Source organism: Ambystoma mexicanum, chromosome 2p (genome assembly GCF_040938575.1).
Source record: "Ambystoma mexicanum isolate Mex_15411 chromosome 2p, UKY_AmexF1_1, whole genome shotgun sequence".
Classification (NCBI taxonomy): Eukaryota; Metazoa; Chordata; class Amphibia; order Caudata; family Ambystomatidae; genus Ambystoma; species Ambystoma mexicanum.
In genome coordinates this window covers 642,684,586-642,712,577 of record NC_090923.1, presented here as the reverse complement: position 1 = coordinate 642,712,577, position 27,992 = coordinate 642,684,586, and the positions used below count along the sequence as shown (strand labels likewise).

Below are 27,992 nucleotides of genomic sequence, written 5' to 3'. Positions count from 1 at the left end.
TGCCGTCGAACAGCATATCCAACACTCTGGTCTGGATGTCCTGGCAAAAGTCCGTAGCCCTGAGCCATCCTCGAAGGCAAACCCTGTTGCCCAGCTGGCGAAATCCGGTATCGGCAATGTCTGTTGCCACCGTAATGGCGTGATCTGACGCCACCTCACTTTCCTGCAGAATCTGTAGGGCCTCCGCCCTCTTGTCGTCCGGTAGGAAGTCTAGCAGGGGAGCTATCTTGAACCAGAGCTCCCTGTCGTAACAGGCCACAATCGCTAAGGCATTGGCCGCCTTAATCGTCGTCGCCGCCGACGGGATGACTCGTTGTCCCATGGAGTCCAACTTCTTGCCCTCGCTGTCCGGCGGGGAAGTGGAAGTTGAAGCCGCCGCACCCGCCGCCTTCTTCTTGGCCGCTACCGAGACAACTGAATCCGGCGTAGGCTGGGCCCTGAGGCACAAAGGGGCGGCGTTGGGGACCCGGTACTTCTTCTCGTACCTGTCCCTCTTGGCGGGTGTCGTGGAAGGGTTCTTCAGGATAGCCAGCCCTTCGTCCCAGATGTCGTCGAGCAACGGTACAGCGAGGACCGTCTTTCTCTTGGCCTCCCGTCGTTGGTAAAGAAAGCCTTCCTTTTTCTGTTCCTCAGGGCAGAGCTGGAAGGGCTCGGATGCCCTGGCTATCATGGCGTGGAAAGAGCCAATTTCGTCGGGCGGAGAGGCCCGAGGGGGGGGGGTTATGAATGAATGTTCGTTGTATCATCGTCACTGTCGTCGTCCGTCCCCGTCGCTGTATCATCCTGAGGGTCCGGAGTCCACAGGCCTTGTGGGCATGAAGGGCGGTGAGGGGTGGACTCTCCCGCTTGTTCGAAGGGCTTCCCGACGTTGCAGGTTCTGGATCATCCGCGGTAACCTCGTCCATATCTCAGTACATAAGTATTGGATTGCCAACAAAATGGCCACCGAGCTATCCTAGGGCTCGGGCAATGGCTGCGACGGGCGAGATGGCTGCTCCACTGGGCCCTTGTCGTCGCCATTGTCGCTATCTTCGATCATATCAGCAGGATCCTTCCCCTGGGATCGAACCTTCTCGAACCTCTCGTTGAGGCCTTCGAACCTCTCGTTGAGGCCTTTCACAGTTTCCACCAGATCCTCCTCGGAGGCTGAATCTGAGTCCGTAATGGCCACCGCCCCCCCCCCTCTTTTTCCACCGGGGTCTTCATGGGGGTCTTAACGATGGGCCGGAAAGAGGATTCCCTCCGCTGTGGCAGGGAAACTCTGGGCCCCGAGGCCGCCTCCACTGGGGTAGTCTCTGCCGGCTTCGCCAGGGCCGCTGCAACAACCTCGATAGAGGCCTTTGCCGGGTGGATCAAGGCCCTCACCACCTTAGGTGCGTCCTGGGCCTTCGCTTGGGGGGGGGGGGGGGGGGGTCATCGCCTCGCTCCCCCTCAGCTCCCTTCGAGATCGACCGGGGCCTCTCCAGAAGCTTACCCGGGTTCTCCGACTTCCTCTTCCCCGAACCAGAGCGCTAGCTCGCGGTTGATCGTGCCGGGGAAGTCGCGCCCTGCTTGGCAGCCGAAGAGCCCGACCTTTCGGCGCTCCCGGTGCCCGTGGACTCGCAGTGCTTGGCCTTCTGTTGGTCGATCTTGCTTGGTCCGTTCCGACAGGTTCTTGCAGAACGCACAGTCCTTTTCCACGTGCGTCTTGTCCTCATGAAGGCCGTAGAGACATCTCGAATGCTCGTCCTCCTTGAAAACATTTTGCAATCCGCATCCCGGGCGGCTCCTGAACAGCTTGGATCCAGGAGTCGAGCTTCCCTTGTCCTGGGCCATGTCTGTTGAGGAAGGCCTCAGATCTTCTGGAACCTCCAAGAAGCGTAACTAGACGAAAACTTCACCCTTGAGGGGCGTAGACAATTCCGAAACGGGTCCCCGTTATCGGTAGTGGAAACGGTGGAGCTTGAGGCTCCATTAAACCGAAAAAATGAGAAAATCTCCTGAAAAAGCGTGAAAACGCAGTAAAAGCTTGAGAGCTAAAGCACGAGGATTCCCAACACTTGAATGTGCGGTAAAAATCTGAGGATGGCTGCCAGGGGAGGGGCTTAGGGAGAGGGCAGTCATTGGCTGGGGGCAGTATGACCCAGAGATCAGTGATTTGTTACCACAAAGAAAGACAGATCAGAAACAAAACTGATACTGATTTTTTCTTTACCGAGGATTCCCAGCCTGACGACGGGGAATATATTCATGAGCATGTGAATCCATGCCAGTCCCCAAGCTGGAGAAATTAGACCCTCGATCCGCTGAAAAACCATCTACACTGTAGGAACCCTTCCCTAACGGCTGTGCCGAAGCGCGCCGAAATTCTCCCTGAGGCGGAGTCCTCGCACCGGGCTGGAAGAGGAGCAAAGTCCACCCTGCTGCTGACTGCACGTAGGTGACTGAGCTCTGAGCTCTGTGCTACCTACGTGCCTGTTTAATCCCCAACAAGACTGCCTGGGGCGCCGAGAGCTGTGGCCAAGGCTGCGGACTCTCCCCCCCACCCCCCGGGACACACCAACACCCGGAACGCCTGGGCTTCCCGGATCGGGCCTATCAGATCAGGCGATTGATTGACCCGGACTCCTGCCCTTTGCCGAACATCGACAGCTGGAGCCCAAGCGCCAGGGGTCCGCTCCGGGTGGCAGCGGGCACACGACGCGATGGAGCGGTGTGGCTGCGCTCACATCGCCCCACTCCCCGGCAGCAGAGACCAGCTGGTAAAAACAACACAGCCCGCCCTACACCATCAAGGTACGTGGGGGGAAGAGGACGCCAGCGATCTGCTGGTGGCAGCCAGGTCTTGCCCCCCCCTAATTTACCCCTACTGCCATACGGAGCAACAAAGGCTCCACGGTCCGCCTGTCTAGCAGGCCATACGTTGACCCAACATTCGGGACGACATCAGACCAAGGCCCCGAGACGGAGAGCGACACATTAATGGCCATACAATAGGGGATATCAGGAAAACTACAAAAAAAAGTATCTACATTCCTGATAAAGAACCCATAGCGGCACAGAGCCAACAGCACAAACACAACCTGTCCTTACCCTCTGGGCTGGGCTGGGCTGGGCTGGGCTGAAGGAAGGAAGGACACCTCCTGGATCCTGGTGCTCCTCTGACACGCTGCTGCACCGGGGTGGCCCAGAATACAGGTCCTCACATCCAACCTACTGCTGGGAACACATTTGGGCACTGTGACCTTGGGGCGCCACTGAAAGGATCTGTGTTATCACCTCATACTCTCTGGGCAGGATTGCCCCGATGCGGACATCCTTGAAAACACATACCTCAGACAGGGCCACAGATCCCCCTACATTGAGCTCCATAGCCACCCCTCCAGTGGTACAGAACCACGAGAGACCATCACACAGGCATGATGGGAGGAGCAAAAAATAAGAAACAGGGGCCCATGGATGCATTTGCTAATACCACACGTTGGACCCAGACCACGATCCAGCAGTTCTCCCCAAGGGCCCTACATCAGACCCTTCAGAACAGGGTATGGCCCCTTACACGGCAGCTATGGAGAGAGGGTTTGCTGCAATCAACACCAAACTTGACGATATTGGCGATAACATCACTTCCATCCGAGCTGATATCAGGAAGGTTAACACCAGAGTCGCTGAGGCTGAGGACAGGGTGTCCACCCTGGAGGACTCATCTGCTACACAGAACAAAACCATAGAGAAAATCCAAAAAGAGGTCAAAACCCTTCAGAGCAAATGTGAAGAACTAGAATCCCAATCACGTCGTAACATAAGGGTGGTCGGGGTGGCTGAGCGCAAAATCAAGAACTCCATGAAACGCTTCCTCGAAGATATGCATCACTCCTTGTTCCCAGATGCGCAGTTTTCAAAGCAATTTCTGGTCGAGAGAGCACACAGGGCACTTACCAATCCGCCTAAACCAGGAGGTCCGCCCCGGATAATCATAGCAAGGCTGATCAGCTACCGAGATCGAGATCTCATCCTATGTCTGGCATGTGAACAAGGCCCCCTGTCCCATGACTCTAGCCGCATCCACATATACCCAGGTTTTTCAACTGGGTCCAGGCTGCGCGACGCTCCTTTGACCCTATGAAAAGAGCGTTAAGGGAAAGGAAGATAATATACGCAATGCTATTTCCGGCCAAACTGCGCATACAACATGCTGGCAGGACACAGTTCTTCGAGACACCTGAAGACGCCGTGGCATACCTAGAGCAGCACATTCCGGCAGCGCCAAACGAAACCTGAACTCAAACTCATGCAACCATACTTGACAAGATGAAAGGTATTCAAGCATCAAGTCAGAAATAAAACGACAGCACACCATTTCAATTGACAAATGCAGCTACGACTCCAGAGAGAGCATTGGGCCGTCCAGCCCCCCTCACTTTGCAAAGTTGGAGCTGGTTCACTGGGATACACCGCCCGATTGGGGGATGGTGAGGGGTGGGACGGGCTTCAGGCCGGTTGCCTGGACAGAACTGGATCCACAATGATTCATATATTTATATCCATGAATAGTAGCAAATAATCACACTGGGTGGTGGGGGGTAGTTTCTACAGTTATTGTTGTAAAGTGGAAAAAATGGGCATCAATAAAGGGGAAAGAAAGATATTACAATACCTCCGGCGCTACACCCCTACGAACAGATATAACTAATGTCGACACAACAAATGAACAAGGTACTAGACTCTTGTCCTGGAACGTCAGGGGGCTTGTTAACCCAATCAAAGCCAGAAAAATCCTAGCATATGCCAACAGACATAGGATCGACATTCTGCTACTACAAGAGACTCATGCCACTGAACGAATATCTGGCTCATTTTGCTGCTCCTGGGGTCCACAAACGTATGTGACGGACTACTCGACACACTCGAGAGGGGTGCTGACGGCGATCCACCGCAGACTCTGACTCCTCGTGTCTAAATCCAAAGTGGATATTGATGGCAGATACGTAAAAGTATGGGGGTCACTGCATGGGCAAGACATAATTATCATCAACACGTACGGTCCCAATATAGACTCTCTGGAATTTTACCAACAAATAATTACATTAATAATGTCAACAGATGAGGCGAGAGTGATATGGGGAGGAGATTTTAATACCATCCTAGACCCTTCACTCGACAGAACATCCACGGCCCAGCGGACCGACTCAAAGGCAGCATTAACCATCAAACAAGCCATGACTATGCTACCACTCTCAGATGCATGGAGGGAACTGCACCCCCTTACCAGAGACTACACATTTCATTCACATGTCCATGGTCGACCTCCCGTATCGATTACTGGCTCTGCTCCACTGACCATATTACAGACATGAGTGAATGCACAATACTGCCCCGAACCTTATCAGACCACTCCTTGATTGTCTTGGATATCCAGATAGGAGTACCCATACCGGTCCACCGCTCATGGAGAATGCCCCCAGATCTCCTACGAGACGATTCTCTACTTGAACCGCTCCGGACTGAGGTGGCTCAATTCTTTGAATGTAACCAAGGATCTGTTAGTTCTCCTACCACGGTCTGGGAAGCTTTCAAAGTGTGGCAGAGGGGACACTTAATGTACTGTGGACTTTGGAAATCAAGAGAAATAGGCACCCAGTTGTCCCAGACCGAGGATCACATCAAGGAGGCGGAAGAAGCTTACACGGAATCACCAGGGCCAAGAACTTTGACCTCACTGCATGATGCCCTGGCCGAATTAGCGACACTGGCAGAACGAGAGGTCTGGTACATGACACAACCTACCAGAGCCAGAAAATAAGGGATATAAATCTGGCAGGATACTAGCCAATCTAATTAAGTCTGAACATGGCCTTTGACAAATCACCAGCATAACGGATAAGATGGGCATGACGCACGTAGACCACCTGAGGGTGAATGAGGAGTTCAAGAGCTTCTAGACCGAACTCGACACAAACTCGGATCAGGTGTCAACAGAAGAGTTACAACAATACCTCGACTCCTTCCCTCTCCCCACACTGAACCCAGATGAAAGTTCTGCCATCGACCTTCCTTTAAGCCTAGAAGATGTAATACAAGCAATCAAGGACCTCAGGGCGGGTAAAGCACCTGGGTCGGACTGCCTAACCGCACATCTCGACAAGACCCTCATAGAGGAACTTGTTCCAAGGCTGCTGGAAGAGTGGGAGGAATCCCTGGAGAGAGGAACTCTGCCATCATCAATGAGAAAAGCTATTATCACGGTCCTATTGAAACCACTCAAACCTCCCTCCTCATATAGACCACTATATCTTATTGACTTTGACACCAAAATTTTCGCTAAAGCCATAGCCAACAAACTGAACCAATATATGTCCAAACTAGTACACCCGGACCAATCCGGCTTTATAACAGGCCGATCCACTTCCCCTAAACCTGCAAAGATTCTATGCCATTGCGTCCCAGATGGACCCACGGGCGAAGAATGTGGAAGTTACTCTAGACGCTGAGAAAGCGTTCGACTCTATATCATGGAAGTTCATGTATGCCATAATAGAAAAAATGGGTTTCGGCTTGGGATTTCTCCAATCGATAAGGTTGTTGTACTGTAATCCCACCGCCAGAGTAAGGACCAATAAGACGCTGTCAACCAGCTTTGAGCTACAAAGGGGCACTATACAAGGCTCCCTTCTCCCCTCTAATTTTTGCATTAACAATAGAAGGAATGGCAGCATGCCTACGTTTCAGACATGCCTGGAGAGGGATTCGAAATAATGGGGACCCCCCAGTTCATCTCTCTCTATGCGGATGACACAATGTTATATCTCAGAGATCCTGACACAAATTTGCCACCCGTAATGCGAGACATTGTAGATTTCACAAAATACTCTGGGTACAAGATAAACCAGGTGAAATCCAAAATAATACCTCTGTCCAGCTCTACAATCAGATCCGCAAGCATGAATGGCTTCCGATGGTCCCCTACCACTTCTCGATATCTGTGCATCATAATGGCAGTAGACAAGCGCACCTTGTACAACAACAACTATGCTCCATTCTGCAAGCTTAGCTCATGGGTTGAATTGCCGCTATCCTTGAACGGCCGTATTTCCTTGCTAAAACTGTGGTGGTACCAAAACTATTATACCTATTTAGTGGTATCCCGATATGGCCAGGTGGTACATTTTTTGATATATTACAGAAAATGGTGTCCAATTTTATCTGGAGAGGAGGCACGTCCAGACTAAGTTGGCCAAAGCTATGTGAAAGTTATGACACGGGTGGGCTAGCGGCTCCTGACTTTCTCCTATATTATTATTCTGCACAGGCGTACTTTGATAACTACGGGAACAATACCGCACAACAATTTGCACATATATGTGCGGAGGAGTTTGCGGCTTCTCCCCTGAACCTAAAGAGTATATTTGCCTGGGTCACAGAGGAGAGGGTACTGGCAGATCCATTATCCTTGACAGTACGGGTGTGGACACAGATCGTCAAGAGAGTGGGATGTGGTACTCCATACTGGCCCCACCTACCACTATGGCACTACCCCGCACTTGAACCCACTATGGACCGAACCATACAAAAGAGATGGGACCCAGAAAAGGAGGCCAGAATCGGAGACCTCTTTCCTGAGGGACGCTTTCTTACCGTTGCAGAGATCCAAAATAGAGTGGGCCCCGGTCTACTCACAATCCTACAATACCAACTCCTGAAAGCAGCCTGCATGAAGAAATGGCAATCCTTCCCGATTGCACCACCCATACATAAATTCCTATCTGAAATTCTGACACAAGATGGATTCACCAGCAACGTCTCTACAATGTCCAGAATAATACAACTCAACATCCCATCCAGAAATGAAATGAAAAGCAATTGCGAGAGAGATCTGAACACGGACATCGATGAGCAGCAATGGGTAAACTACTGCAGATACACCAAATCTATCTCCCTATGCGCAAACTTCAGACTCATCCAGTTAAAAATTCAAAACCACCTGCACATTACTCCAAGGAAGATCTCCACGTTTGACCCCTCTAAACAAGCTGCATTCCCTAAGTGCGGCACAGTTGCTGCGAATGCGATCCACATGTATTAGGAATGTCCGCCAATTAGGCGATTTTGGGAAGAAATAGCAGAAACCATAAACATATTGAACATACAGATCCCGGCTAAGCTGTTGAAATACTTACTGGGGGACATTGGAAAAGCCTCTACAAGGACCCACAGACTATTCGCAGTGGGGGGGGAGCAGTGGCCAAGCGGAAAATTAAATCCAAAACCCCTTCCACACACGAAAACTGGCTCAGAGACCTCATAAACGTACAAGAGAGCGAAGAAGGTTTATAGTGATTCTTTCGAAAAAAAAGTTTCGAATCACAAAACCTTCGAAAACAAATTTTCGAAAAAAAAGCTTTGACAAGCTATACTTAACATGCAAAAATGCATTTCTTTCGAAACCAATCCATCAACAATAGACATGGACTGGTTTCAATTGAAATGCACTTTCACATGTTAAAAGTAGCATTTCAATGCATTTTTTAAACTGAAATTTCAGCACTGGCCAGCCCCTTGTAATGTTTTAAAGTTGTGTGTATATTGGGGAGGGGTCCCCCCAGCCCCCCTAACCCCACACCCCCCAGCCCTAACCCTACTTTAACCCCTAAACTAAGCCAAGCCCCAACCCTTACCCTATTTTAACACTTAAACTAACCTTCATTTAGACATGATAGTCGAATTCTTTCTTTAAAAAGGACTGTTCGAAAAAATGACTGACAAAGTATTCTCATGATTTGTAATCGAAACTTTTTGTTTCGCAAAAGTGACCTGATACCGCAAAGAATCTTATATCCGAGGTATCCAAACCACCTCCAGACCAAAAGACATTTGGGGTCCCCTTAGCGAGTACCTGCGAAGCACGGAAGACCCATCCGAAGAATGAAGTGGCTATACCAATATTTGAAGAATCGTCTACTTTGTTTCCCTCACCTTTCCTTTTCTCCTTTATCATTCGATGAACATACTGTATGCAAATTCATGCCTGCTTTGTACATCCCTGTTAAGAATCCCCAATAATGTGATGTACCCTTTGTTGTGAAATGCCAGTATTAAATAACGTTTTTTTTTTTAAAAGAAAAAAACCTGGAACCAACTGCCACAAACCATGGGAGTAAATCAACCTTACCTCCTTTTCAGACAAAATGTAATTCAACACCTCACGGCTACCGACCTCTAGTCGAACTGCATCGCCTACTACTGTCTCCTACCACTAGCCGCAACTACCTGTGACAAATCCGGCTTATCTTACGTGTATCTATATATCTATAACATGTTCTCATCAGTGCCCTATCAGGCACACTACATATCTACTATATCTGATAAACCATACCCTGTACACTGTACATTCATATGTATATCTTGTAATTATGTAAATCTTGTCATTATGTGTGCTGGTAGCTGTCTATTGTACATTGCATATTTTTCTTTGTTGTAACCATGTAAGCCTTGTATATTCTTATTATTGCTGCGCCCTGTTACCCACGAGTCCGGTGCGCATCAAAAGTGAATAAAACAAACAAACAAGTATCCATGACTTCTAAAGATGGTTACTTTCATGAGCCTTGGAAAGTAAGAAACCGAAAGACCAGGAACTAAGGCTGATCAAACCTGCACAGTGTGTCGGAGGTACCCGGGGCACTCCCGCCGTCGATAACCAAGGCGCGGAGGAGCGATTGACGCTGTGGTACTGTCCTTGGCTCCTACAACAAAGCAGCATCAGTAAAGACTGCACAGCCGGTGAGTCAGAGAGACTAATACCAGATCGGCTTGGGTTTTGAACCAAGTTTGCAAGCAGCAACTTTGTATAAAGAGAACAGTGTGTGAGGCGTTGTATAAGGGAAACCAAAGAAGTAATTGAACTTTGTGATCGAACTTTGGGAGACAACCCAAGATACCATACACAAGACTGGCCCGGCGTCACAAGGGCGCTCTTTCGAAGGTCTCGGTTAGGTATCCAACTGATGCTGAGTGTGCGAAAAGAAATACTGAGATCGAAGTGCTCATGCAACGGGTCTTGCTAAATCCTGTGGACATTTGAAAGTCTTTGATAGTTTAAAGTACAACACAATTGGTCCAAGCACGGCTGAGGGAGACTAATTGAGTGAACATAGTTTGAATGGGATCTGAGCCCGGAAGAGGGGATCCAACATTGAATTTTTTGTTTTGAAAAAGGATCTGAGCCCGGCTGAGGGGGGGTCCAGGGTGAAAACCCAAATTGAGTGCTGGAAAAGGAAAATAACGTTTTCATGTTATTTTTGAAAACCAGGCCCTCTGAGTCAAGAAACTTGCAAGAAGAGGCCTGGACACAGAAGGTCTTGAACTGTGAAAATGGAACTGTATCTTTATGCTGCAGAAGCCAGAGTGTGTGCTTTGCCGGAGTGAACCGCCTTGTCCCATGCTGAAAACGTGGGGAAGGGAGGCCAACGGCCCGAACATCCCGACTTATCATTTTGTGAACACTTCTTTCTTGTTCATGAACATCACCCCAACTTATTTTGTAAATTAGTGGTAAGGATTTGCCAATAGGTTTTTTAGTATAGGCCTTTTTTAATTTGACAAGCCTCTATTAGGACTGCATTATTATTATTTGATGGTCGTAGCTTGCTCACATCTGTAGTTTTAGGTTTAGATAGGCGTTTATCTCACCTCTGTGAAAGTTGAATAAACACGCTTGAACTGTGGTCTCTTGTGTCTGTCTTACTGTTGATGCCAAGCCTTTCTTACATGTCCTCCACAGTCCGTTGGAATATTTGGCGCAGGAGGCATGGACTACCTTCAGGACCATGCTCCCTGACACAAAGATCTTCTTGGCCAGGGCATCCATTTTCTTGGATTCCTGGTCTGTGAGAAGGTTAGAGGTGGATGTAGCCAGCCTAGAGCTCACTGTGGCGGTCTGGACATCCATACCTTCTGGTTTAGTTTGAGATTACAGGAATGGTCTCTGCCACAGCGTGATGAGGGGATATGAGATAGTGCCAATAAATGGTGATGCCCTCCATGTCTGTGGCTCTCTATCCATGATGTCTTAAATCCCTTATGCCTTGGCAGCGGTGCACAGGCGTAAGGCTTTAATCACTTTATCAACAGTTCTCCTGTACTGGGCATTAAGGTCACCATGAAGAGCAGATTGCTGCAAATCAGGGTCCTGCCACCCTTCAGCTAGAGCCAGCAAATCTACCTGGCCTGTAAAGAAATATGCTGCCCCAAATCCCCCACTCATCGGTTTAAAGCCAAAAGGAACCTGGCAGCCTTCATCGATGTAAATCGACCTCATGGTGTCGAAGAATATCGACAGATTCAGGAGTTAAGGAGCACTTGACCGTCATCAACGACATGGTAGATGGAATTGCTCCGGCAGGGACTCTCGATACCGGTGCTTTTAGGATTGGTGCCGGAATCAGCTTAGCCGTTGTCGAGCACGAGGGCGTAGGTGTCACAAGTCTCTCCCCTTCTCACCTGTTTATGTTGTTTGCTTGCGACCTTCTGTGGAGTCTTCTTTCGCACAGTCCGGGATTTGTATAACCCTGTGTGCTGGTCCTCGGATTCCAGCATGAGGTTCACAATCTGATTACAGGATACGTTCAGATGTCCAGGGCGGAGACCAGGAATGAACGACGCCCGCACTCGGAGGCACAGGAAGCCGTGACTCGACGCGGGTGAAATCCAGGAAGTTCGGAGGTAAGGTGGAGGAAAGGGAAGGAAGGAAAGGGGATTCACGGAACTGGGAACCAGGAATTAGAATAAAGCCCCACGCGAACTCCGGCAACACAGTCCAACTACAGCAAGCAGTAGCGTTGAGACGCGCTGAGTCGCGGGGGTGTGTCTGTTATGTAGAGCGTGTAGCGCAGAGACTGGCAAGCAGCGTTCCGCATCAAGCGGCCATGTTGGAAGGATTACTTAGTTCAATCCTCTATGTGTCAGGGACCACAAAGTCCAGAAAGGACGTAGACGGCGGTTCATGACAGTAGGACCAGACATGGTCATCTTGGGGCCAGAACCGTCGGGCGCAACTGGTGCTGTACTCGCCTGCAGCATTGAGACCGAAGTCGTACCAGCTGTGGCTTTTTGAAAAAGTTGGAGCATTTGCTCCTTGAACACCTCATCCCTCAGTGAACCCGGAGCCGGGCCAGACTCCGGCGAGTAGGAGTCACGCTTGCGACGATGGCGTCTATTCTTTTTGTGAAAGGAAGAGGACAGCGAATGGCGTGAACCACTTCGGGATTGAGAGCTCTTCTTCGCCTTCTTACAGTGCCTGTCCCTCTTTTCAGTTGTTGGGCCTTTGGTGTCTTTGCCTGACGATCCGAGGGTTGAACTTTGATGGAGGCCGCCTGAGCGCTAACTTTGCTGTTCACTTCCTAATAAACTTTGGGTTCATCTGCTGACAGGAACTGCACTACTCGACATCAAGATCTTCCCCAGATACCAAACGCAGATACCACACAGGACGGTGATGGACATCTACGAACTGCAGTTTTGACAGCGTTTGAATCTTCCGATAGGCAGCGTGCTAAGCACACAGAGAAAAAGGTACTGAGGTAGAGGGGCGCAGTCACATAACATATATACGCCCGACAGCACGTCTGCAGTCGAAGAGTGGCACGGCCCAGTCACGAGGAGTTGGCGGTCGATGTCGAGTAGCACTGTGAACCCTGTTGAAATGTTTGGAGCAGCTGTACTGGAAGGGATATCTATCAAATTAGGAATCTGCGGAAGAATGCAATCCATTGAAACACTGAGATGAAAAGACCTTCTGTTTATGGTAATACCTGCAAAAAATATCAACTGGGGATTTGGTCTTGTCAAGGAAATTTAACACAACAGAATACTAATCTTCTGGTAAGAGCCAACTCTCTTGCTCAGTCATCAGTATTTGAAATATGGGAGGGCAGGAAGAGTTGGGAATGTGTCTTCCTCCATTATAATCATGAGATTAAGACTGTAAATCATTTTATTGTATTTTTGTCTACTTCATGCATTTCCCAGGAAATAATCAATTTTTTTCTTTGATGAGAGCAATGAACCTTTGGCATTTGCTACTAGCTTTTTTTTTAATATTTATTTTTTGTTGGCGATATGGCAACTGGTTTTATTAGGCAATCCTTTTAAAATCACTTGATTAACATTTGCACAAATTCATTTAGTGCAATTTGCTGCTGTATGATACAGCTTCCAACAAACCATTGCACATTTTAAAACTTTGGCCTACAGTTACAAAGATTGCCCTGTAAATTTGTGAACTGATCAAATATTGCATCAATTTAACGGTTTAATCGTCATATTTTATCTGTTCATACATTGTAATGTCACTGTCATGCATGGGTCCACTGTAGAATTGAATAAGGACATACCTGGTCTTGGATGGATTGCACTAGGAGAGACCGTTAGGATCGTTTTCAATACCAAAACATCCCAAGCTGATCCATCGCAATAAAATGTTACTTTGATTTGTTTCCAAATGACATTAAATCATTTTTTTTAAACTATGTACTAGGCATGTTTAGCATTTAATTGTGTATTTTATGCAGTGCTCATTTTAAATTCATTTATCTGTACTTACAATTAATCTATGCATCCAAAATAAATTACTTTTGATTTGAAATATGAGTCATTCAGAATGCAATAAAGTCAAGTACAGTAGAAAGAACATAGTGATTCGGAAGATGAAAAAAGAGAGGAAATATGCTGGGAAGACCCCTAGCTCATATGATAAAAATACAACTATGATTATACAGTAGAAAACTATTAGCACCATCTATGCAAAGGAACATTGGAGAGAAGTACAATGAAGACCAGCACAAATGCCTTTTCGTTCAATCACTAAGAGCTTCACAGAGGTAACATTAAGCAAACACTGCATTTAGTTGGCATGCTGCTTACATTTTCAAAAAAACATCTTTTTAAGGAACAATATGTTTAAAAATGGTTTTGTATCTTGTGGATTTAAATTATTCCTTTTTAAAAAAGCATGTTTGAGAGTGCAGTGTCAGAATTGTAATCTGGGAATTTGTCGGTCTAAAGATCATTATTATTATTATTATTATTATTATTATTATCAACATGCACTGAAATCAAATTGCGTGAGTGGAACTAAATTTGAAACATTACCCTCCAAAGACGGACAAGAATCCAGTTGGTTTGGGCCCAGGGTCGCTGTTCATAGGGAGCAAGGAGGTTTTTCATCATGGTTATCCGCCTAACAGAAAAAAGAAGCATGAAGTCAACAAATCTGCGATGGACCAGATTCCACTGTATGCAAATTGTGAAATTTGATAAGCAACACTTGTGCTACTGTAGATCTTGAGTATTGATGCAGGATAAAAGGAAGGCTATACGGCTTAGGGAGTCCCCCACAACATCTGCTGTGACCAATACTGCCCCTCTAATCACACCCACAATCTTGAACTATTTTGCTATGTATTATCAACTAATTTCAGTGGCAGACACTCGTCTTCATAGCATAGCGGGCAGCATGCACATTGCAACAGCGAACAGCACACATGAATTGCTTTAGACTGCTAGCTGTACCAGCATTGATTTTGAGGGTAAGCAAGTTGGAAATGGTCTGAAGGTCGTCCAGTTGGTCTGGCAAGCCAAAGTGGTACAATCAACTCCTGGGAGGGATCTTCAGAATAATAGCCATATACACGTATTTAACATATAAAATTGCATGCTAATTCAACTCCTGATGTTTATGTGAGATTAAGTTAAAGTTACACATTGCGCTAACTTCTGCAGTCTTATCCCTTCAGTCAAATGGGTGAAAATTTCTCATATCTGAAAGTAACAGGACAGGCGTCATAGCACTTAAAGGGAGCCTAGAAGTCTAAATTCAGAAGCTTCAGAGTGGTGACTTGATCCCCAAAGAGATTCTGCCACTTCCTCTCCCATTCTGCTCATATCAATTAAGTCCTATGTGACAGGCTAGTCAGCAACCTCACAACAACAGAGGCTGATAGGTATAGGGACAGTGACACTGGTAACAGTAGCCCTACATGTCATTCAGACTCTATGGGGATCCAAGGACTGGGGTCCTCTAATCTCCCTTACACTACCCCGGGGTAGGACCAACTCTGGCTGTACCGTAAAAGGCTGCCTATACCAGGATGGGACAGATCCCTTCAACACCCAGGCAGGGTCATTTCCATGACCCCATCATATACACCATCCTTTGACCCTCCTGGTTTCTCCTTCACTCGTCTAATGTATATTTGGGAAATTCTCTTACTTTTCTCAGATTGTATTCGGAACCTGCTCTCCTCTCAAAATTCCTGGCTTCAGGCTAACCTTTGGAGTTTGACAAGGATGTCTTCAGACAATTGTAGGAGATGGGTATTGCTGGCACCTTGAAAGTTTTATCGTTGTGACGTAGAGACTCCCTCAATTTCTCGAATCCGGCAACCTGCTCTCCCAAACACCAGATCTTTGGGGAGATATGCAATCACTGGGACTTTAACATTTCAGACTGTGTCCCCAACCTGGATAAGAACCATTGCTTTGCTGTAAACTTTCCAGGACACATGGATGCAAAAGATAGTGTTTTGTCTGTTCCAGTGAGCTGTGTGATGATGGTAGTTAAGGACATTTGCGGGTGATTGTGCTGTTTGAACGTAACATGGCTAAGACAGTGTTCCCCCTGGATCTGAACCAGGACCCAGAATGTTTCTTCAGGCAGGTCACTCCAGGCATACAGATGGTGATAGTGGGAGCCTAGGGAGATTGCACAGATTTCTCAATGGGCCCCTCACTCCACAGACTAGGCACAAAATGCCAAATCACTGCTATAAGGGAGGTCAACGTTGTCTTCCTATTTGGGCCATTACTCTAAGAATATTGGCCTGAGCTGCTCTATTTCCCTTCAGCCAGGGTCCTTCATTCTCGGAGAGCTCTTCCTGCTGTAGTGAAAGAGGTTTGATTTTTATCTTTGGTTACCCCCTGGAGTTGTCCCCCTCAGTACGTTGCAGTACCTTCTTGGTCACATGTAGATTTTCTGTTGGCAGACTCTTCGCCCACTGTTGGGTCTTTCCCATAGGTTCTCCTGGGATTAGTGGTCTCGCCATATCTCCGACACCATCAAGTTATCCATCGGCCCCAGGTCTCCTGTCTCTTCTTGAACTTGGTCTGTGCGATCACTTTCCTATGGGAGCAGCTAGCTGCTATGAATAGAGCTCTACTAAGGGATCAGGTTCACCTAGCCTCGACTCTATAGCTTCTTCTCAGGGTTTCCCTGTGGATGCAGGGATTGCTGGGGATGATCTTGGTCTTCAGAGTCCTCTGTGTTACTGCTGCACCATACAGTCACTGCTATTTCCTCGTCTCTCACTAGTAGTAGACACAGCATCAAGTTCCTCATGTATTCTTTTAGGTCAACTTGAGGAGGTTCCGCTTGCCAAGAAGTTGTTGAGACCTCATTGACCGGACTGAATCCCTAAGGTGGGCACAAACTATCTTCGTAGACCCTTCCACTCTAGGGTCTCCTGTGGTGTCCCAGATGGTATTCCACCAAAACCAGCAGACTATGTCCCCCCCTCTTGAGCTGGATTGTGGTGGGTGAGAGGTTTTACAACAAGGTCTGGATTGTTGCTGCAGTGCTCCGCTGAGCTAACAACTGTATGCAGCTGATAGAGTAGGTAGTACTGTTGGGTTGTGCTGTGTTGGGTTGAAATAGCTGAAGTTGTTCACCGGCAGGTCTACCCTTAGGATCTTTCAACCAGGATTCTCTCCTTTGCGAGGACCCAGTAGTCAGCAGGGCTGGGAACATTGTAAGCATTTTCCCACAAGGATCTTTGGTTTGGTAAACATGCTAAATCAGTAGGTGCATGGAGGTTTGGACCCAGAACCATGCTCTTCTCTGATAATGTTCTGCTGGGGTTAGCTTCTAGGACTGGCTTCTGTTCTTGTGTCCCCATCTTCACAATCTTTTCTACTCCTAAACTGTGTGGTCTCTGTATCAAGCACCAAACAATCCCACTTCTGACAACCATTGTAATAGGTTGCTCAAGGAACCTTACAACAACTGCTCATAAATGTCCACCTTTTCTAATAAAGAGATATGTATGCAAGGCAATTGGAGTTCCAAAATAGTGTTGGTCTCAATTCGCTTTCCTCAACATTGAAGAGGGTTACTATCTCCATAGTCCAGGCCCCCTATTCCACAATGATGCTTCTACAAGATTGGTTGACTACAGCCAGGGTACTATCTAGGTCTATCATTGACCTAAGGGAGTCCTAAAGTATGTACCTATCTGACTCCCTCCCCCAGGTAGTTCCTAATGTCCAAATAGGGCAGTCTTGTTGCGTCGCTTTTCGCCTGATGGCAGACTCTTCAGCTTGTCCTCACTCGCCTATCCTTTTCTCAAACCCCACTCCTTCATTCTCCATCTCCACATTTCGTCCCCTGGTCTTACTGTTCTCTATTGCTTCTTCAAACTCCAATCTTGTCTCTTCCTCTCCTGATTCTCTCTCACTCTCTCCAATCTACTTTCTCTGCCTGCCAACTCCCTTTCTGGTCTTTCTCTCCAACTCCACTCTCCCAATATTGCACCTGCCTCTAAAGACCTCTAACCTCTTGACTTTAACTTCCCTCTTTATCTTTACCCACATGGGAGCGCACAAATACACACACATATGTCTCATAGCTACTTTTAATTCTCTCCTCTTCCTACTCACAGCCTCCAAATTCTTCTCACTCACTCATACATAGCCAAATTAGTTCCACCTTCTCAGGCCCAACACCTCACCTTCACTCTCTCAAAGCCCTCCAATAGTCTCCTCCAACTCTTTCTGCATCTGCTACACCCTCCTTTCTTGTCTCTTGGTCTCCCTCCTCAGACCTCACAAAAACCTATTATCCTTTACTGCAACTACTAGCTTTTTATAGCCTTGCCTTTCCTGCTTATTAGTATCCCCAGGTACCTTTGGCTTTCAAAGTCAGTTGTCCCCCGGGGCCAATATCTAGCTGAGATACACTCAGGGCTGGGGGTGGGAGGAGGACTTCTAAATGCTCTCTAGCCAGACCCCTTTGCAGTCCCAATATTCAGGTAACGGCCATGTGCTCAGCAGTGTTTGTTCTGGGATGTTCTCCTCCCCAATATGGGTTCTCACGTGGTATTCTGCAGTCCATTTCTAGTCTCAGTTCTTCTGCTAATGCACCACCGCTACCCTGTGGTCTGTTTGGTGAGGGTATTTGGTACTTCATTTAGCCTAGGCAGTAGAAATTCCAGTAAATTCCCATTCTTTGTACTATAAGCATTCCACTTGGGCTGGGCTTTTTCAGTTGGGCCCATGTAGAGTGGGCAATTTCAATCAGAAATTACTTGTAATACATTTACAGATGGACAAAGTATTCCCACGAAGGGGGCCAGCACAAGAGCATAAAAACAAGAACAAGAAGTGAGCCAGTTTATGAGGGTGTACAAAATTAGGACATATACCGGGAACAAAACAAAAGAAACAGAAACAAAATGTATATTAGAAAACAGGCCACCTACAAAGGTAACATTAATCTAAAGGTCAAGTGGTTCAAAGTAAAGAGCAGTACTAATAAAATATACAAAATAAAATTAAGTGTCACTGGAGGCAGTGGTGGGCTCACAAAGAGGATGGGGGAAGAAGGCAGGGGTAGATTCCTCTTTAGCAAGTGACATTTAAGCTATGCTTTGAAGAGATCCACGGTTGCGCTGACTTAGGGATTGTTATGGGCAGTAGGAGAGAAAGAGTGGAAGTGAGAGGAGGAACAGTGAGTGCAGAGGAGGATCAGAGGGATCGAGATGGTGAGCAAACCGAGCTACAAATAGCCAGGTACTGAGAATCTAGACCATTCATAGCTTTGCAGACTTACAAAAGAAAAGCGGTTCTGCTTGACGATTCAACCATCGTGTTGAAGGTAGTTAGAAGTGTGGGGTGGTTCTGGGTAGGTTGCAGAGAGTGCAGGTAGCAAAGTTGAGGACTTTGTTTAGAGGGAGGAAGGAGTAGAGAAGGTCAGATTTCAGTGGTAATCCTGTTTGTGGAGCACAAGAGTGGAGATTTTGTAGATTGGCCAGTAAGAAAAGGACAAAATGTTTCTAATGTTCAGGAGGCAAATATTTGTCTTTTTATTATAGGGTTAAAAATACACCTAACCGGCAACACATCAGAACTTTCTCACGCCTACACACATTCTACCAGATGTCAGCCCTGCAGAATCGGGTTCGTATCCACACGCTCGCACGCATCTGGTCAGAAGACCTAGGCATCCATATTGATGAAGCAGATCTCAGGGAATACTTCAAGGACATACCACTAGTTTCAATAAACCAGAAGAACAGGGAGGTCCAATACAAAATACTACAGAGACTGTATCACACTCCAACCACACTACACCGGATGGGGATTGCTCGCACAGACGAATGTTGGCGAGAATGCGGAGCCACAGGCACGTTCGGTCACACACTGTGGCACTGCACTAAGATATCTCCATACTGGAGGGAAGTTCCATGATCAACTAAATGATATTGCAGGGGCCACAGTGGCATTTACTCCTGAAGTGATGCTCCTTGGAGCGGAGGCCAATTATCAGCACGAAGAGGGGCTTACACGCAAACTAATAAACATAATTCTGTTTACAGCACGTAAGCTCCTTATCATGCATTGGAAAGCAAAAACTCCTCCGACCCTATCAGCAAGAAAAGCACTTTTAGCCAAAACCTGCAGAATGGAAGCAGCAGCCCTCGTGCGACATCAATCTCACAACCCCACAAGAGCTCAGAAATGTTGAGAACTAACTGAACCATACATCTAGAGGAAGTAAGGGGTACGATGGAAATACCAGTAACAAGGGAAGTCACGAGCATGAGGGGGAAACACATACCACCATTATGAACACCAGCATTCAGCGGCGCCACACCGCAACAAGGTCAACTTGCCTATCAGCGCCACACGGAAGCAACTCAGTTTGGGTGGGATGGGGGTTAATTGTTGGGAAAAACGGTTTACTAGATCACATGGAAAGATCAACCCGGAGGGAGGGGGGTTGGAGGGGTCCTTAGTAAGGTCTTGGTGCAAAAAATGTTTGACTCCTTCAATCCCGAACAAAAAGGTGGATAATATCCTCATCACGTATCCATGCATGCACTAGCTTTTTGAATTCTATCGACTATTGTTTTGTCTAACAAATGCTAATAAGATGTTTAAAAAAAATAAATACACCTAAACTTCAATATACTACAAACCATAAAAAGATCAGCAATACATAACAAAAAATACAAATGGAGTACAAAGCTTAAACTCACATAAAATCCAGATAGAAAGGACCTACAATACAACATCTGAAAATACACTGTTAATTCCTTATAAAAAAAGAGAAAAAAGATCTTACATTTCATATACTTCAATTCAAAACAGAATAACAGTCCTAAAAGATGATTAGAGGCACCTGTATTACTCTCCTTCGTCTAATTGTTACAAAATATTCCTAACATTCCATGAATTAACAGGAGTTTACAGTCGGAATTCATAGTAAAATTTACAATTCCTCACTGATCACTGTATTGTGAATTCAATTTCAAGGACTATAAAACCTGCAACAGTGGTTATAATTGAGTTAGTTTGCCCAGATAAACAAATAGACCACACTGTAATTAGATGCTGGATTTTATCGACGTATCATGATCGCTAATCTGGACCTACTAGTGCAGTGCATGCGATCAACCAATGTTTTACAGATTCACATTGTCCAATCAAATTACAGAAACAACAACGGGCTTGCTCTGATGGAATCATACCGTTTTTCACCAGTACCTGCTTGATAAGAATCACGTTCCAATGAAAACAAAGCTAGATGGTCCTAGTTACTTTATCAGGATGAATACTAAGGTTCAGAGTGAAAATTCCCAATTTTTTATGATCACCCTGTAAATGGACTTGCCAAGATTAAGAATGCATAGATTCTGAGATGCTAATCCAGTCATGAGGGAAAAAGAGTTAACTTAACGTTTACTGGGTTTGTCACCAATTCTTCTGTCAAACTACTAATAGTGTCAAGAATATCAGTGCATAAATCTTAGATGGCTTTGATCCAGGCACAAACATGTTCCTGTAAAGTAAGGTTAAGATCAACATACAGAGACCCCTCTGTTGGATATAAAATCTTACACAGCAATGCTAAGAGACTCCATGGTGCTCTTGCTCTTAATGAAACAATTCCCAATTCATATCTAATGGCATCACCTGGAAGGCAGCTCAGTAGTCATAGGGTTCTTTTCCATATCATTGCCTCAATGGTGGGTAAGTAATCCAACATACGCAGGGGATAGGTCTCTATGCCATAGAGCAATTTCAGCACAATTTTACATTCATAATTACAGATTGCGGGTTTCAGAGAAAATGTACCATATTTCAAATCTACTTTCAAAAATTGGTTGGTCAGGCAATGGGCACGATCTTTGAACCAGAGATGCAGACTTAACAGACTGGGCTTTGACAATCAAAAACCCAAGGTAGGTCAGAGAGTTCACATTACTAATCAGTACTTCCTTGACCTTCCCAAAAAATGTACTCTTTTTCATGGATTTAGTCAATTGTATCACTTTTGTTTAGTCAGAGTTGACCTTCAGTGCATGCGTTTCAGCATAGATTACGAATACGTTAAATGTTGAAGACCTACTGATGTACAATAAAATAATAAATCATCAGCGTAGGCCAATCAACAGAATCTCAATTTGTGTAGTTCCGGAGAAACAAAAGCAACAGGATTTAACTAGTCATCAATATCTGCCAGATATAAGTTAAACAGGCAGGGAGCGAGAACACATCCCTCCCTGACCCTGCGAGCAGTCGGAATAGTCCGGGAAAGGCCTCCAGAATGGTTCCGGCAAACTTGCATTTTAGTTTTGGAGAACAGTCCCATGATTCATTTTAATAAGCCGGTTGGGATGGCTCATGAATGTAATTTGGACCAAAGTCGGAAATGATCCACAGCATCAAATGCAGCGATAAGATCGAGGGAGGCGACCTATATGGAGTCTTATTTCCCTCCCCAAGCTAAATGTTGCAAATCGTTCACTATTAAACCATTCAGTGATGTACCCATGTTTTGATTACACCCCGTTGGCAGGTCCCCAGTCTCCCGATATCGGCCACCCATGATTCTAGGTGCGACAACAGTATGAAAGCAAACACTTTGCTGTCTGCCACCAGAATCGGGACAGGGCGATAGTTCAGGGGACACGATCTCTCTCCTCTTTTATAAATCTGAACATAGGCAGTAGACCACGAAACAGAAAGTAGCCCAGTAACCAAAATATTCCTAAATAGAATCGACAGTACTCTTGCCCAAGCAGGTAGATCAAACTTAAATAGGAAATTAGATAGGCCATTAGGGCCCGGTGCAAGCAAGGGAGTCATTTTAACTAGGACCTCATGAACTCTCATCCCTGAAATCCTCTTGGTGCAGTTCGCAATTATTATCCAGAGTAATAAGGGATCCCGAATCACCGTCAGACTGATCAGCAAATATCAAACAAAAATGTGATACCCATGCAGATTCCGATAAAGCGTTCATTTGTGCATGAGGCTGCACCATATCTAAATCATTAATTAGTCTCCAAAATGCCTTGGAATCTTTATTAGACAATGGAGCGTTGTCTCTGCATCCTCCAGAGTCCTCCTGGTGCGCATTAAGAGCGGGCAGTTCTTATAGGTTTGTTCAAACACCTCTGCAACTGTCTGATCTTTGGCCTCATGTCTTTTTTTTCTGTTCAGCAATTCCGCATTGTAAATATGTAGATGTTGGACGGGTTTTACTCCTTTTCTACACTTACCAAGGAACCTACTGTTCACCAAAGGTTATCTGAGAAACCTACTTAATGGATCCGCAGTAAATGTGTACAATTTCCAGTCTATCGTAGTTAGTCTCAAAAGACTGATAAGATGATTATTTACTGCGAATGCCGCACCAACATTCCAAGTAATCCTGTTGCTGGCACAGTTAACCAACAGACCCCTGAGCCTCATGGCAAGCCGGTCCCCTTCACCCAAGCTAATCTGAAAGGTGACCTCTAACATAGCATAACCACTGTGAAAGGTAGATAAGACCTATAATCTAGAGCACTTCTAAGTAATCCAGACATATGCAAAAACATAGTTGAGTGTACAATGAATATGACAATTTGACCAAGTAGGGGATACCATTCCTTGTGCACAGAAGCAGTCGTTGGAAAGAGACAAACCAAAACCACCCAAACGGGACAGCCAGCACCTGCCACTATATGACCTTAAGGAAACGTGTGTTTATGTTTATTAGGTTTATATAGCGCTTTAATCCAAAGCGCTTTACAGTATAACAACAAGGTACAATAATGAGAGAAGCATATTTACAATCATGAAAAAAACCAGTGAGAATATGTAGAACAATTTACTTAGATGGAGGCGGAGAGGGAAGGGTGAAGGGAAAGGAAGAGGATGTAGGGAAGGAATGATTATACAAATAATTGATTTGAGAGCAAGGGGTGAGAGAAGAAGGGGAAGGGAGGGTAAAAGGGAATAGGAAGGGGACAGGGGAGCTGGAGAGGAGGGATGGTAGGGAAGGAAGGTCAGGGTGGAGTGGAGAAGAAGGGCTTTCAAGGAGGTGCGGAAGGAGGAGTAGGTGGGGATGGAGCAGCTAGAGAGAGGTAAGGAGTGTGTGCTGCCAATCAAGCACATACTGTGATAAGCAATCTAATATGACATCCAAGTTCCCTATCCCATCAAGCCAATACACAATCAAAACCAAGATTTCCAGGGCATTCAGTTAAGCGGATCCAACGAGTCTTGCCATGATTCCAAAACATACATCATAGGACCCTATCACCGAAATGACACTGGAAGACGCAACACAGGTTAATAATTCCCCAGAGAGGCAACCTAAAACGCCCTGCCTGACTGGCTGACAGGAAACATATAAGCTGTCTAAGGCAGGGGAATTTGTCAACTAAGTTTCTTGTAGTGCTATAATAAGGGAAGATTGAAATGAATCACCCAAATCGAGGTTAGAAAATAAATGTGTATGGCCCCTTGTATTCCATGACACCAAAATAAACTGAGTATTTGAAGGGACATCCATCCTCGCAATAAATAATTTTTGCTGCATCGCCTTCAACAGCCAGGACCAGTTGTTAGTGTCCTCGGATGTTTGAAGTTTTTGCCAAAGATTTCAGTCTTTCGCCATGTTAGCTTGCTCAAGACCGACCTTGTGGTGAGAGATAAAGCCAAGAACTCAGATACTGTACCTTTCCCCCTTAATCATAATCAGGTCAAACACAAGACTGGAGTTGAGATACAATCGAGTGGTCGGATCTATGATGGTGAATAAAGTCAACCCTCTGCAGGTCACCAGTCGAGATTCCAAAAAGATTATATCGCAGAGAGTAGATCTAGAATCGCTGAACGCCTCAATATAACTGATCGATTTTCAAAAAGAAGGCTTTCAAATAGAATTACATATGGACATTCCTCAACCTACCACATAGAACCGCCAGCCCATTTTTTGAATGCATATTACCGGCGATCTGTTTTACCTGCACCCCTCTTCCCAACAGTGCAGACGGTCCCACAGGCAACCTCTCACGGTTTACCAAATTCCCAGAGTCTTTGCATCCATGCCGTCTCAAGGGAATGTCAAACCTCCCCTCTGAGACTGTGGTTTCCCAGTTCAGCAGACCCATGGGCTGTGGAATAACCATGTTTAGGAGACAACCTCCCCTCAGGCTGATCCAACTCACTTGAGACCCCCAGCCTTACTAGGGCCGGTATCCTATATATCCCCTGCCCTCAAGGTGTGGACGGAGACCACAGGGAGCTTTTAGCCACTGATTTGTTGTCTAATGGATTTACACCCTCACCTCTTACCAGTAAGGGTTGATGCTCCCTCAATACTCTGAGGGATTTAAAAGTGGTCAGCGGCTCCGATCGCAGTTTACCCACTCCAGAACCTTGAGAGAAAGCACCATCAAGCGTTTGTCTAGTCAATACAGAATATGATTTGGCCGTTCCCTGCTTAATCACCAACTCCTGATAACCTTGTCTATTTTGTTCTAAACTTAAATCAAGAGATGTAACCTCAGAAGTAGAGACATGAGTAGCTTGCTGGACCGATTTCGACAATACAGCTTTCACAGTTGGTTGATTTAGAAAGGTGTGAATGAATTGTCTTAAGGAATTAATATTCCGCCTCCAAGCAAAACAGTTCTTTGGTTTCTTAACTTGATGGGGTTTCTTGTTCCCTTTTTCTTTCCTGGCCGTGAAAGTCATTATGGCGGTAAGGGTGATCTCTCAGTAAAAACACTGTGGTACTCAAACCCGGATTCAGTAGGATCCGGAAGAAACACAAATCACCTCATAAACGTTCTCTGGTGCAAAGGCAGCCAAAGGAGCAAACAGCGGGGGTTGGGGAGTGCTCAGAGCTTCCCTCCGTAGGTGAACAGTCATAGGCTGCCAACATATTCAAAGTAGGTCGATCAGTGTCGAAACGTTCTCTTTTCTCGTGCTGCCCCGCAATTAGTACCTTCAGCTGCAGAATTATCACACCTAGAAACCCTCAGAGCTAGGAGGTAAATACAAGCAGAAGAGGCACATATATTGTTGCAGACATAGGTCACTAGCAAAGAGAAACCCAACATTGCAAGCTTTGGGCCGGGGAGCAAGAAGGTCAGGCGGGAAGGAGATGGGGGAGAGGAGGGATGGTACGGAGAGGAGGGATAGCATTGGAGGTTCAGAGGAGAAATTACTCACTGCAATGATCTTCCTATGGATTCTTCTACCGCAGATTCCTCATCATGATTGATATCCATCATCCAGCTCTGCTGAACGGAAACATTTCGACATTTCAACATCTTTTCTGGCTCTCAATCGTCTGCTCTGGAAGTGACGTTAGGCGCCTTATATATAGCATGTCACTACGCCCCATGCTTGAGTTCCTCCAATTTATCCCCCCCGCTACTGAATGCTGCAGAAGGAAAAACCACAAGAGGAGGCTAACCAGCCGTTAAAACATTAACAAGGATACATCTCAACAGGGTGAACCCCACAACAATGTTTGAAATGTTTTTTTTAAATGCAACAGAAGCGGTCATCCAAGAGCCATGACAAGACGCCTTCTCATTTGGACAGAAGGGACAACCCACAGAACTTTTTTGAGCTGGGATGGATGGGAGGGTTGATGAGGAATCTACGGGAGAGGAATCCATAGAAAGATCATTATGGCGAGTAATTTCTTTTTCAATAGATTGCTTTTCTCCTGCAGATTTCTCATCATGATAGACTCCCCAAGCAGTTAGGATAACCAAGGAAGGCAGCAGGATTCAGACCAGTAGATTCTGTAGAACCACCCTGCCAAACCTTGCATCAGCTCTCCGTGTAACATCCAAGGCATAGTGCTTGGTGAAGGTGTGTAAGGATAACCAAGTGGCTGCCTGGCATATATCCCTAACAGGAACGCCTCTCTGGAGGGCTGTAGAGGCTGAGACCCCTCTGGTCGAGCAGGCCCTGATGCCCGCTGGAAGCTCCTTCCCTGCCGATTGGTAACACTCGGATATGCACAAAATAATCCAACGTGCCAGAGTTTGTTTAGTGATGGCAAGACCTTTTCTAGACAAGGGATGGGCCACAAACAACTGGTCCGACTTCCTAAACTCAGATGTGCGAGCAACATGCTCTCTTGGGGTCAAGGCAGTGGAACCGCTCTTCCTCTTTTGAGGGATGTGGAGAAGGGTAAAAGACAGGTAAATCAATAGACTGGGACAGATGAAATTCAGAAACCACCTTAGGAAGGAATCCGGGTCCGACTTTAAGATACGTTATCGTGAAATTACTTCAGAAAGGGAGGTCTACAGCACAAGACTTGCAGTTAGCTAACTCTCCTGGCAGATGTGATCGCAACCAAAAAGGCTGTCGTAAGGGACAACAGCCACAAAGAACATGGATGCATGGGCTCAAATAGAGCCGCCATTAAATAGGTCAAAACTAGATTATGGTCCCAATCTGGGACACCAAATGAGGTTTGGCGGAAATATGTTGAGAAGACCCTTCAGGAACGGGGCCATAACGGAACAGTAAACTGTGGCAACCTGAAGGCCTGAAGAGGACAGTAAGAGAAGGAACTCCATCACAGTGGTGGTGGGTGTTAGGGAGAATTCTCATAAATGGCTGATTTCCCTTACCTAATGAGTCCCTCAGCAGCTTTGCTGGATTTCTAGGGTTTATTTATTACACCTGGTAAGAGTGAGCCTTTTTCCCCACTCTTACATGTGTTTTGCTGTGTGTGTTTTTACCATGTGTGTGATCTTGGGCTCTGGAGCCTCACCTACTCCATGAGCATCCTCGTCCGGAATCCGTGGCACAAACTTTACCGCAAACTACTCTGAACCGTGTGAAGTTGAGCAAAAGATTTTTGACCCATTGACTTTGGCCCTAATCCTTTTCTACCTGATTATATCACTGTAGTTCCCGTTGCTCAATTGCCCTGAGTACTTACCTGTTGGTGTGGTTCAATTTCTATTAACTTTGTCTTTCCCTCCTATTTCAATTGCTGGAGTGCCATTTTGCTCCCACTTCATTTTGTGAGCTTAACTTGTCTGGAACCTATTGGTAGTGGTATGGTGTGGTGTATTAAGATTGTGATTTTTAAACTGCTTTATGATAGTGAAATGTTATATAACTAAACAGTAAATAAATGTATATTTTTTTACTTGGAAACCTTCAGTCAGTATTTGCTTGAATCATAGTAATTGCTGTCCTTTATGTAACTATTTGATAGTGCTCAATTGCTCTTGAGATAAGTCTGGCTGCACAGGCATCGCTACCACTTTACTGTGTAGTACAGGCTTGTACCAAAGGTGAATTTGTACTGTTACTTGTAGTCTTAATTGTGGGTGGTGTTCCCAAAGGGTACTGCATATAATTCTGCCTAACAGTGGGGCAAGAGATAGGGTCAGTCTCGCGTTCCCTGCACCATGCCTCAA

At 46.1% G+C, this 27,992-nt stretch overlaps 1 protein-coding gene across 5 annotated transcripts in view; it reads right to left on the bottom strand.

The window, feature by feature from the left end:
• The window catches only part of RNF123 (ring finger protein 123), a 3,033,138-nt gene that overhangs the window by 1,071,849 nt on the left and 1,933,297 nt on the right, over nt 1-27,992 (bottom strand). For all 5 annotated transcript variants that reach the window (XM_069644183.1, XM_069644184.1, XM_069644185.1 and 2 more), the window contains exon 30: nt 14,128-14,215. In XM_069644183.1, coding sequence (XP_069500284.1) covers nt 14,128-14,215 — 88 coding nt within the window. The remainder of the gene's footprint in view (nt 1-14,127; nt 14,216-27,992) is intronic.